General features: G+C 47.4%; 1 protein-coding gene across 8 annotated transcripts in view; it reads left to right on the top strand.

The window, feature by feature from the left end:
• DOCK6 (dedicator of cytokinesis 6) overlaps window positions 1–13190 on the top strand; it is an 86003-nt gene that overhangs the window by 20092 nt on the left and 52721 nt on the right. For all 8 annotated transcript variants that reach the window (XR_014473614.1, XR_014473613.1, XM_083185172.1 and 5 more), the window contains exons 2-10: window positions 252–342; window positions 538–713; window positions 1586–1654; window positions 2264–2393; window positions 7152–7364; window positions 8514–8599; window positions 10764–10830; window positions 12647–12796; window positions 13032–13112. Coding sequence is in view for 6 of the 8 variants with exons in the window: in XM_083185172.1 (XP_083041298.1) it covers window positions 252–342; window positions 538–713; window positions 1586–1654; window positions 2264–2393; window positions 7152–7364; window positions 8514–8599; window positions 10764–10830; window positions 12647–12796; window positions 13032–13112 (1063 nt within the window). In the remaining 2 variants the exon portion in view is untranslated. The remainder of the gene's footprint in view (window positions 1–251; window positions 343–537; window positions 714–1585; window positions 1655–2263; window positions 2394–7151; window positions 7365–8513; window positions 8600–10763; window positions 10831–12646; window positions 12797–13031; window positions 13113–13190) is intronic.

The raw sequence follows: 13190 nt of genomic DNA, 5'->3' as shown, positions 1-13190 counted from the left end.
CCTGCACTGACCATCGTACAGTAAGTGAGGCCACATCAGACTCCATGTATTTGTGTATTGTATATTACAGTACACATTGCTGTTACTGGGCTGTGTGAGCGGTATGGGGATTGTACCAGTGATCTTGTGTAAAACCACACACCCTGTTACATAATTCATTCACATTAACTGTCTGGTTTGGGTTTTGCACATTACCCAGATTAAGGCTCTTTTTGTACAAATGTATAAGACCGTCTCATTTCCTATTTCAGGACAGTGGCATCCGAGGTTCGGAAGCAGGTCTCTAGGGAGTATGGGGGGTCTCCGCAGCTTTCCAAGAAACGAGGAGGGAGCCAGCAATCTGTGAGTACCAGCGCCAATCTGACAATACATCTCCCATGATCTAGGTCCCCCACCTCTGGGAGATGCCCCTATTTTCATGTGATTTGTGTTTAGTGTTTTTTTTTTTTTTTTGGTTTAATGTTTTCATTCTGTTTATATTCATGACTTGTTTTTGCTGTTTGCATTTAGTCTCTCGTGTTCACAACCTTATTACAGATCCCGCTGACAGACGTGGTTGAGCCTCTGGACTATGAGGGTTATCTTGTGAGCCACCCCCCGGATTCAGAATGTGAATCCCTGAGAGATCTGTACGATTTCCCTCCCGATGACATTGAGATCTTGTACGAGCCAAGAGAATGTCGCACTCTGGAACTGGCAGCTCCAGAGGAGGGGTGAGTGGGTGCTGGGCGACCACAGGAGGGGTGAGTGGCTGCTGGGCGACCACAGGAGGGGGTGAGTGGCTGCTGGGCAACCACAGGAGGGGGTGAGTGGGTTGTGGGTGACCACAGGAGGGGTGAATGGGTGCTGGGCAACCACAGGAGGGGTGAGTGGCTGCTGGACGAGCACAGGAAGAGTGAGTGGGCGCTGGGCGACCACAGGAGGGTTGAGTGGGTTGTGGGTGACCACAGGAGGGGTGAGTGGCTGCTGGGCGACCACAGGAGGGGTGAGTGGCTGCTGGGCGACCGCAGGAGGGGTGAAAGGTGCTTGGCAACCTCAGGGGGGAAGGGGTGAATAGGTGCTGGGAGACCACAGGAGAGGTGAGTGACTGCTGGGCGACCACAGGAGGAGTGAGTGGGAGCTGGGCGACCACAGGAGGGGTGAGTGGGTGCTGGGCGACCACAGGAGGGGTGAGGGGGTGCTGGGCGACCACAGGAGGGGTGAGTGGGTGCTGGGCGAGTCCACAGGAGGGGTGCGTGGGTGCTGGGCGAGTCCACAGGAGGGGTGCGTGGGTGCTGGGCGAGTCCACAGGAGGGGTGCGTGGGTGCTGGGCGACCACAGGAGGGGTAAATGGGTGCTGGGAGACCACAGGAGGGATTAGTGGGTGCTGAACGACCACAGGAGGGGTGAGCGCGTGCTGGGAGACCACAGGAGGGGTGAGTGGGAGGCAAGGGACAATTGTAAAACATATAACATATAAGTATGTTTAAGTATATGTATGTGGGGGGCTGTAACTGTATTTCCTGGCTGTAATTGTATGGAGGAACACCTTCTAAATACACTCTAGGACTCTAGATAATCCCCCTGCTCTTGTTCTGTCCCATAGAAAGCTGGATGTCCGTGTCCGTGATGCGTTAAAGGTTTATACTCACGACTGGGTGATTGTGCAGCGGAGGTAAGTGCCCCATTTTATACCCAGCAGAAAATTATCATTACATATACTGTGCAGCTCGGCGGGTATGTGTTCCCTGTGTGATAACTGTACTGTCCCTGCTTATATTGTTACCTACCTGGCTGTTGCAATGACCAGTGGTGCCGCTGATGGCTGTCTAGGCGCTGTGCAGCCCTGCGAATATATGTTCCCAGCGTCTACAATCCCCAGGGCACATCGAGCCCACACCTGTATGTGTTATGTATATCTGTACTGTCACTGTATAACTGTTACCTAAACGGCTGTTGCACAGCAATCCAAACCAAATTCCTAATATACGCAAGTATACCTGGCCAATAAAGCTGATTCTGAGGAACATAATGGGGGAAGGGTCCACAGAGGAACGACAGGGACACAGAAGAAACACACCCATGCTGCAGAGCTCACACTCTAATGTAACTAGGTCTGGTACCAGTCAGGGAGAGGAAGGATCATAAAGGGTTGTATGCCGTATGGCTTTCACTGTAAGAACCATTTGGAATAGTGGATCCTGCTCTGCAGAGCTTACAATCAAACACCAACACCTGCTGGAACCCTGGCATCATGTATATAGCGATCTGTTTCTCCACACAGGTCGCAGAGACTGAGCACGGCATACACTCCCATTACCAGCGAGCGGCAGAGACAGCGCCAGCGGACCCTGAGCCGGCAGCAGTATGAGCTGGATGAAGCCGGGGAGGAGAGGGCAGCCCCAGAGGAGCAGGTGATTGTGCTTCCATTGTGATACCAGTGTCTGTACAGCACAGAGCTGCCAGGGCATGCTTGAATTTATAGTTCCACTGCTGTTCGCTCATTCTCTGCCCACAGTAAAGGTAACAGGCTAGAAGTGATGGGGGTTTATACAGTCCAAGTGTGTATCAGTGCAGGAGTGCAAGATATCCAATCAGATTCTAGCTCTGCTTTCTGGTTCTGTTTTGAAAATGAGTGCACTCCTCCAGTTGGTTGTAATCTAAAGGTGTGTACACATTATAAGATATAGTTAACGATTTTGCCCTTGCAATGCCAATGCTCCTGGAAAATGATATAGGGGGTTATTCAGACCTGATCACTTTTGTGCTAATTTCCTGGTCGGACGATTATCGGTTGCATAGGGATCACAGAATGCATGTGCGACGCCAAACGGCGTTTCTGTTTTGTTTATCATAACGGCCACTGTTTCACAGTATGCCGACGTTTGTGGGTGGTAAACGGGCGTATTCAGGGAGTGTTGGGGAAAACGCAGGTGTGCGCATCGTTAACAATATAATACGCACAAATTAGACTATATGCACGATTATATTGGGGATGCGGTCATTTGGTCTACTGCATTATGGTCGACAGTCATTAGGTCGAATCCATTAGGTCGACATGCTAAAAGGTCGACATGACTCTAGGTCGACATGGGAAAAGGTCGACATGATTCTAGGTCGAAAGGTCATTAGTTCGACAAGGTCATTAGTTCGACATTGTCTATGTCGACATTCACAAGGTCGACATGGAGTTTTTCACTGTTTTTTGAGCCAACATGTGCCAACAGGCGGTATTTCATGCCCTACCATCCACTAGGGCGTAGTGGGAGAATAAAATAGTGTGCCGAGCGTAGCGAGGCACCGTGCCCGACGCATAGCGAGCGCAGCGAGCGATGCGAGGGGATGCAGTGCACTTTAAACTGTGTCCATGTCGACTGTGTTGACATTCAGGTAAAAAAACTGTGAAAAACCCCATGTCGACCTTGTGAATGTCGACATAGACAATGTCGAACTAATGACCTTGTCGAACTAATGACCTGTCGAACTAATGACCTTTCGACCTAGAATCATGTCGACCTAGAGTCATGTCGACCTTTTAGCATGTCGACCTAATGGATTCGACCTAATGACTTTCTACCATAATGCAATAGACCAAATGATCCCAACCCTTATATTGGTATTGTGCATATCGTTAAAAAATCTCGGATAGTGTGTACACACCTTAAATGTGTACAAAGTTTAACTGATGTCCCCCAGTTGGTATATTTAGTTCATTTCATTATCAAAAAATGCTTTACAGTTTGGATGTAGTAATAAAATGAAACTGGTAATACAGCACACCTCCCAACATGACCCGCTCCAGGAGGGACACAATGCTCTGCTCCAGCACTTCCCCTCTTAATGTATGAATGCCGTCACCTTGAAGCGCCTTTCTTATCAATTAACCTGTTCACCACAGGTGATGGTAATCATACATTAAGGGGGAAGTGCTAGTGCTGGAGCAGAGCAATGTGTCCCTCCTGGAGCAGGTCATGTTGGGACGTATGGAAATCAAATACTATCTATTATCTTCTAGATAGAAGGTGCTAAATAAAAAAGAAGTCGATTCTGATTGGTTTCCCATAGAACTCCCATCTTAGTAAATGTAAGGGGTAGATTGCATGTTTTGTATAGTGGTGATGTTGTTCATAGCAACCGTCAGAATTTATTTAGAATTCCCAACCTCGGTGTGTAAGGCACACTAACTGTCCAGGTTTTAGTGACAGCCAGGCTTGAGCACAGGTGACTTAACTTAGTACCTCAGTCTAATGAGGGTTTAAACTTGGTAGAAATTCACCCAATCTCCCTATGGCTTCTATTTTGGGCCATCGTCAGTTGTCAGTGGAATACAATCTGGTGGGCTCCCTCTACTGGTTGATTTAGGTATTGACACACTTGCATCCATCGTTCTTTTCCTTCACAACGTCCTGTGGCGTTCCTGTATCCGTTGTAGGCATATAATGCGACTGAACGTTTTTAGACCTCCTCCAAGGTAGAGCTTAAATTGCTGCCATAATCTAATTTGTCTTTTGATTTAAAAGACAATAGCTACAATGTCGGTATTACGGCGGGAATAATCGGTGTGCCACCTGACTGCCACGGTTTAATTTCATGAGAACCATGTGTAGGGGTAGACGTATGAAGCAGTGATAAAGGAGGAAACGGGAGCCAGAGGAGAACTGGTCTATGGCAACCAATCAGCTGCTCTGTGTAATTTTATATTATGCAAATGATAGATGTTACTTCAGTGCTGATTGGTTGCCATAGGCCACTTCCCCTCTGGCTCACTTCTCCTCCCTTATGACTGTTTCATGCATTTACCTCTGAGTTGGCCATCTGCTGATTGGTCACTGCTATGATTCTCCAATGCAGGATCATTTTTATTTTCTACTTATAAACATCTACTTGTAAATTACTACACCGCATTCAAACTGTTTACTTTTTTCCACATCTCAGCCCTCAGAATTAGTCCTTTTCAGGATCATTTACTGTTAAAGTACAAACACAGACTAAAGGGGAATTAGGTTGGGTGCAAGGTTTTCACCTAAAAAAAACCTTGCAGACCTTGCACTCAATTTTGGATTAACACAAGGATGCACAGTCCCGATACCTTGGGTAGCCCAATTGTTTTTTAAATGCATACTTGGCAGCTCAACAAGAGAGACAGGCAGGAGAGACAGGAGAGAGAATCAATCACAGATCAGATGTGGTAAAGAAGAGGATGTGATCATTCCTCGCATCCCTCTCACACACAGAAGTGCTACTTATCCTAAAATTACAATCCAGCACTGTATAGCAGTAACCTTCAATAAGGCCCAAGGTCAATCTGTGAAGGTAGCCGGTATTGACCTGCAAACTCCTTGCTTTTCCCGCGAACGTAGTGTTCGTTCTAGCACCAACCATCTTGTAGCACAGTGTGGTCTGTATATCAGCACTGATATGCAAACCAGACCTGTGCTAGAACCACCACAGCAGACCGAGACACCTCAGGCAGGGAACAGGAATTGCATGGGTTTTCAAAGATGGCGGGTGCTAGAATGAACACTAGAACGGTTGTATGTGGCATGTTCAAGGGTGGAGGTTTCCAACAGCCTTGTCATTCTGGTTATCAATCGACAAACAACATTGATTTGACCTTTGTTTTGAGATAAGTGTAAATGGGGTAGATGTAAAAGGGAGGAGAAGTGGCCCACGGCAACCAATCAGCACTGAAGTAACATCTATAATTTGCATAATATAAAATTATACAGAGCAGTTGATTGGTTGTCATGGGCCACTTCTCCTCTGGCTCACTTCTCCCTTACCAGTGCTTCATACATCTACCCCTAAATATTCTAGAAAAGGCTAGATAGGTGATTTTCAACCATGTCATCAAACAGCTGGGTCCTTTTCAGGATTGAATGGGGTTATAGGCTAAGGACAATGTAAAAACTGAAGGCTTCAGATATACTTCAAGGTCCATTCTTCAACCCAGGCAATGCCAGGAATCCCAACTAGTTGTAATCGTTTGGCCGAAGTCTTAACAAATACGACTGCAATGATCTCATCCAATCAGATTGTAGCATGCGGGGCAAGTTGATTTGAAAGCTATAGAATAGTTTTCTCCAGGTTTTATCTGCTGTTTGTGATGTTGCCTACCTCCTGTACCCAGTAATGTCATGTCTCCGTGCTTTCCATACTGGGTATCATTTTTCGGTACTTCAATTGTATGGCATCTTATACATTGTATGGCATCGCATGCCATATACCCGCATGCGATGCGATTTTAAAATTGTATAAGCACCCTAATGGGTTTTTTCAATGTTAAATGGTCCCCCAATACGATTTTTAATTGTATAAGCACCCTAATGAGGGGACGCGTATTACTTTACATGTATTCCGCGGGGCTCGCTGCGGTCGCCACGCTTCTGGCTCGGTGGCTTGCTGCTCTCACCACACTATATAAAGTCAACTCCACGCCGACGTGGATGGTGGGGGTATGAAAAGGTCGGAGGATGCCTACCACCGCCCCTTGCGGGCTCGCTAAGCTCGCCACGCTTCGGGTTGGCGTTGATAGTGGGGGGTGCTTTTAACATTGTAAGCACCCATTAGTGCTTATACAATTAATAATCCTATAGGGGGGCCATTTAACATTGAAAGCACCCATGAGGGTGCTTATACAATTTAAAATCGTATACCATCGCATTGTATATGCATATAAATTGTATAACATCGGCTGCCATCGAGTCGCATCGCATACCATTGTAAGGCTTATGATATACGATGCGATGGGCGCCGTGCTAGGAAAAGTACCCATTTTTCTATTTATATATTCACTGGCCATTACCTGAAATGATTTCACCTACGTCGTGTTTTCATCCCCTGGCACCACAAGACCTCCTCCTCCTTGTTTATTTGATCACGTCTTAATTTCTACCCACAATACCTCATTAACTGGTTGTAAGTATTAAGTTCACCAATTCACCCTTATGCCCTGATGTTCCCATATATATTGATGTAACCACGCCCTGCTTAAGCATTCTAATAGGGTGATCAGTGGTGCAGAGATTGGGGGCGTGTCTGGAGTAGCTGGGGCAGAATGATGTAACGTAGTTACAGCATTAAAGATGTCAGCGAACAACATTTAAGTTGGTGATCATGTGCCGAGCTTGTTACTAATGTGCAGGGCTTACCTCTTTCCCTGGCTTCCACAGGAGGAGAAGAAACGTGCCTCTGCTTCAATGGAGGAGACCCCTCGTGGCAGTTGGGCCTCTAGTATATTTGACCTGAAGAACTCTTCCCCAGACCCATTACTCCCAGGTCTGCTTGAGCGAGCTCCTCCTGAAGAGACGGACCGAATTGGTGCAGAGCAACGTAGAGAGAATCGTCACCCCCACATTTTGGCCCTCTACCCTGCCCCCGATGAGGTGAGAGTTCTCCTATGTCTTACAGTAACCCAGCTCCTGAGCGTCTTATTACCCCAGTAACATCTTATTACAGTAACCCAGCTCCTGAGCATCTTATTACCCCTGTAACATCATATTACAGTAACCCAGCTCCTGAGCGTCTCATTACCCCTGTAACATCTTATTACAGTAACCCAGCTCCTGAGCGTCTTATTACCCCTGTAACCTCTTATTACAGTAACCCAGCTCCTGAGCGTCTTATTACCCCTGTAACATCCTACTACAGTAACCCAGCTCCTGAGCGTCTTATTACCCCTGTAACATCATATTACAGTAACCCAGCTCCTGAGCGTCTTATTACCCCAGTAACATCTTATTACAGTAACCCAACTCCTGAGCATCTTATTACCCCTGTAACATCATATTACAGTAACCCAGCTCCTGAGCGTCTTATTACCCCTGTAACATCTTATTACAGTAACCCAACTCCTGAGCGTCTTATTACCCCTGTAACATCTTATTACAGTAACCCGGCTCCTGAGCGTCTTATTACCCCTGTAACATCTTATTACAGTAACCCGACTCCTGAGCGTCTTATTACCCCTGTAACATCTTATTACAGTAACCCAGCTCCTGAGCGTCTTATTACCCCAGTAACATCTTATTACAGTAACCTGGCTCCTGAGCGTCTCATTACCCCTGTAACATCTTATTACAGTAACCCGGCTCCTGAGCGTCTTATTACCCCTGTAACATCTTATTACAGTAACCCAGCTCCTGAGCTTCTTATTACCCCTGTAACATCATATTACAGTAACCCAGCTCCTGAGCGTCTTATTACCCCTGTAACATCTTATTACAGTAACCCAGCTCCTGAGCGTCTTATTACCCCTGTAACATCTCATTACAGTAACCTAGGTGGGATTGTACCCCTGTAAGATCTTATAAGAATCCATTTTTTTAATGACTTTGTACCCCAATATCTCTCATTGTAGACTTGTTTGTTTATTATCATTATTACTATAATAATAGTCTACTCCTATGTTGACATTAGCTATTTGCTGTCCTGTACATCTCTCTTCTCATCCCATGGCCTGTTCCCCTGATCATATCTTGTCATTTCCTCTTCTCTCTGTTCTCTACTCACCATATTCTGTGCTCCCCCCCCAGGATGAGGCTGTGGAAAGATCCACCGTTCCTGAGGTGCCCAAGGAGCACTTTGGTCAGAGGATCCTGGTGAAATGCATATCCCTGAAGTAAGCATTGGCCTTTGTGTATGTCAGTGTTACCCCGACATTGTGTGTCCCTATAGCCGTCAGTGTTCCCTGACCCTGTGTGTCCCCATAGCCGTCAGTGTTACCTGACCCTGGGTGTCCCCATAGCAGTCGGTGTTACCCCGACCCTGTGTGTCCCCATAGCCGTCAGGGTTACCCCGACCCTGGGTGTCCCCATAGCCGTCAGTGTTACCCCGACCCTGGGTGTCCCCATAGCCGTCAGTGTTACCCTGACCCTGGGTGTCCCCATAGCCGTCAGTGTTACCTGACCCTGTGTGTCCCCATAGCCGTCAGTGTTACCCCGACCCTGTGTGTCCCCAAAGCCGTCAGTGTTACCCCGACCCTGTGTGTCCCCATAGCTGTCAGTGTTACCCCGACCCTGTGTGTCCCCATAGCCGTCAGTGTTACCCCGACCCTGTGTGTCCTTATAGCCGTCAGTGTTACCCCGACCCTGTGTCTCCTTATAGCCATCAGTGTTACCCCGACTCTGGGTGTCCCCGTAGCCGTCGGTGTTACCCCGACCCTGGGTGTCCCCATAGCCGTCAGTGGTACCCCGACCCTGGGTGTCCCCGTAGCCGTCGGTGTTACCCCGACTCTGTGTGTCCCTATAGCCGTCAGTGTTGTGTCTGATATATTAGTCTGTTTGGTTAAAGCCGCCGAATGTGTGGCTCTGTGCTGTACTGCAGCCTTTCTGTGCCAAACAGTGAATGCTGGGTTAGGCACTTATTTCAGCTGGGGGGCCACTTAATACTTCCAGCAGATATTCGAGGGCCGCAATAGAAATATGGGGTTTGGTCACTCAAAAGGGGAGGTGTCTTTGAATGTAGTGTAGCACACCATATACCCTTTTCACATCATGCAACACAATAGTAGGCCCTTTATACTTGCCCCTTACATATTATGCCGCACAGATTGAGCCAAAAGTCGCATTATGCCACACGGAATGATTCACACTTATTCCAAACACAGGGGTTTATTCTAGTTCATTCTTTCTGACAAAATCCTTCTTAGATGGACAAAACCATGTGCACTGCAGGTTGGGTAGATGTTACTTGTGCAGAGAGAGTTGGATGTGGGTGGGGTTTTTCTTCAAAGTGAGATCTATATTGCAGTGTAAAAATAAAGCAGCCAGTATTTACCCTGCACAGAAACAAAATAACTCACCCAAATCTAATTCTATCTGCACATGTTACATCTGCCCCCCTGCAGTGCACATGGTTTTGTCCATCTAAGAAGGATTTTGTCAGAAAGAATGAACTAGAATAACCCCCACAGTGAGACAAAATTCACATGGAATGAGTCAAAATTCACGTTATACCACACAAAATGATCCAAAATTCATGTTATGGGGCCCAGATTGAGCCAAAATTGACATTATGCCACACCGATTGATGCAAAATTCTCTTATGTAGTAGGAGGGGGTCGCTTTTCAAGTGTGAAGGCCCCCTCCGCTAGTGCAATTTGGAATGGTTTTATCTGATGCAGAGAAATCAAATTAAATCAAATTAAAATCCAAAATGGTGGTAGAGTCTACCTCCATTTTACATTCCCTCTCTCCCCCCAGCTCCCTCTTAGTAATGTCACACAACAGCTCCCCCATAGTAATTCCACACACCACAGCAGTTATTCCACACACCAGCTCCCCCTTAGTTATTCCACACACCAGCTCCCCCATAGTAATTCCACACACCACAGCAGTAATTCCACACACCAGCTCCCCCTTAGTTATTCCACACACCAGCTCCCCCATAGTAATTCCACACACCACAGCAGTAATTCCACACACCAGCTCCCCCTTAGTTATTCCACACACCTTCCCCCATTAGTAATGCCACACACCAGCTCCCTCTTAGTAATGTCCGCTGCTGTATGTGTGTCCGATGGTGACTGTGTGTGCGTGCGGTTTAGTCCTGCGGCCCTTTGAGCATGCCCCGGGCTGCACCTGGTGCCTGCTACGCACAGGCTGAGCGTAGGCTACACAGGACTACGCCGTGTGCACACACAGCCACCATCGGACACACATAACGCAGCGCTGAGCGGCTGGCCAGTCAGTAGCTGTTTGCAGTCCGCATGTGGCCCGCTGGCCACCTGTTGCCCCAATGTGTGCAAGGAAGTCATTATTCTATGTCCCTATTTTCTCTTTCAGGTTTGAAATAGAGATTGAACCAATATTCTGTGTTATGGCCCTTTATGATGCTAAAGAGAAGAAAAAGGTACGGATTATGGCACAGTCATGGTACCCCACTATGTAAAGTTGGGGTGTGGATCGTATTGTCGACCCGACTTAGGTCGACAGGGTTCTAGGTCGACATGGGACACGGTTGACATGGGTTTAGGTCGACAAAGGCGTTAGGTCAACAGGTCGCGAGGTCGACATGGGTTTTTCCACTCTTTTTTACCCGAATGTTGACACAGTCGACATGGACACAGTTGGAAGTCAACCGCAGCCCCTCGCTTCGCACGCGATGCTTCGGGCACGGTCTATCGCTGCGCTCGGCACATTATTTTATTCTCCCACCACGCCCTAGTGGATGGTAGGGCATGATATACTGCCTGTCGGCACATGTCGGCTCATAAGACCGTGAAAAAACCCATGTCGACCTTGCGACCTGTCGACCTAACCCATGTAAACCTAAAACCATGTCGACCTTGTCCCATGTCGACCTAGACACCTGCCAACCTTCATCCATGTCGACCTAGAACCCTGTCGACCTTGTTGCCTGTCGACCCAACGGTGTCGACCTAAGTCTGGTCAACAATATGACCGTATCCCGTAAAGTTGGTGCTTTGTATCATGGCATTATATTTTGTGTCGTAGGGGGTCAAATGTACCGGATTCAGTGTTAGGAAAGGGTGAGGGGGGGGGGCAAACTTTAACAACGCAGTCTGCAGATGCGGGATGTTAATGTGCAAATTTTATACCGAAGCTTATTTTGCCCCAAACTACAAAACCAGCGCTTTATGTAATATAGTGCTCCTCCTAGTGGCGGCAGCGAGAACTAGCAGTTGTCTGTGTCTAGCAATCACACACATAAGAAACGGTCTAAGCATGGCCCCTTTATAATGTGTGCAGCAGTATTATACACTATTCTGTGTACTGGAGTTATTCAGTAGCTTTAGATATAATAATCCTACAATTTGCCTTTATTACAATATGGAGTCGATTCATAGATGCCGCCCGTGCGGCAGCTTTTCCCGTGGCCACCAGATTTCCTTCTTATGGTAAAGCGGGAGCCGCTGGTGCCACCACATGCCGAGTGCAAGAGATTCTTCTGATACAACTGTTCTACCTCCATCTGCGTAAGTGTGTGAAAGTCTGCCTTCGTGTCCCCAACACTCCCACGATGCTCTTACTTTGTATTTGCAAGGCCCTCACCCAGAAATGCGCATGTTATGGATCGTGTGAGCCATCAGAGCACGTACCCACTAATGATCTCAGTCCACGTACCGAAGCCTGATTGGTGCATGGTCTGTCCTTGTCCGACTTAGCTGTTGGGAATGATGAAGAACACTTAATAGACTGTATTCAAATAAGGTGCTCCAAATACATAAATACACGTCTGGTAGATCTCGGGTACTCCCGCCACCCAACCCCAACTGATCTTATTGAGTGTACCTCTGCATACAACCTCTTTCTGTCTTATTTGGCCTCCTCAGGGCAGGTTAGGGTGGTACAATATTCCCCTTTCTGGTTTATAACTGCCTTAATTAAGATGTAGTGGTCCAGTGAGTGTGCCTGTAATACAGGGAGCAGGCCCTAGCAGCCTGGCTCCTCTACACTCAGGGGTAGATGTATGAAGCAGTGGTAAGGGAGGAGAAGTGATAAAGTGCCTGGTACTTCATCACCGGCCAATCAGCTCCTGACTGTCCCTTTTCAAACCCAGCCTGAAACTTAACAGTCAGTAGCTGATTGGCCGTATATAACATACCAGGCACTTTATCACTTCGCCTCCCTTATCCCTGCTTCATCCATCTACCCCTCAATCACTACAAACTTAATGACATTACCACTGTCTGCTTACCCTACAGATATCAGAAGGCTTTCATTTCGACCTGAATTCGGACTCTGTTAAGAACATGCTGCGGGCACAAGGTGGACACCCAGCGCCATCCACGCTGGCAAGATCTGCCATCTTCTCCATTACATACCCATCTCCTGACATCTATCTCGTCATCAAGGTGCTTTACGCTGGTGTCTGCCTGTGCAAAGTCTGTGTTTTATATCTGTGTGTGTGTGTGTGTGACTGACGCAGTGCCTGTCAAGTTATATACATTTTGAATGCCGGATCTTATGCCTGTTACAAAGCGTCACTGCTACTCTCACCTTACACACGCCATACATGTGATGGGTACAGCAGACACATGCTGCATGTTCTGTATACAGTAGGGTAAGCAGCTGTGCATTATCTTTCAGCTGGAGAAGGTCTTACAGCAAGGAGACATCGGGGAGTGCTGTGAGCCCTACATGGTCCTGAAGGAAAGTGACGGCATCAAGGTAAGAGGCGAGATCAGAGCAGAACTGGCCACAATGACCCACATTAGGAAGTGTAGACAGTCCGGTAGAGATGGACAG

The sequence above is a fragment of the Crinia signifera genome, chromosome 4, assembly GCF_055691185.1.
Source record: "Crinia signifera chromosome 4, ASM5569118v1, whole genome shotgun sequence".
NCBI lineage: Eukaryota > Metazoa > Chordata > Amphibia > Anura > Myobatrachidae > Crinia > Crinia signifera.
Note: the sequence above shows the minus strand (reverse complement) of the source record. Positions and strands in the feature narration are given on the sequence as shown.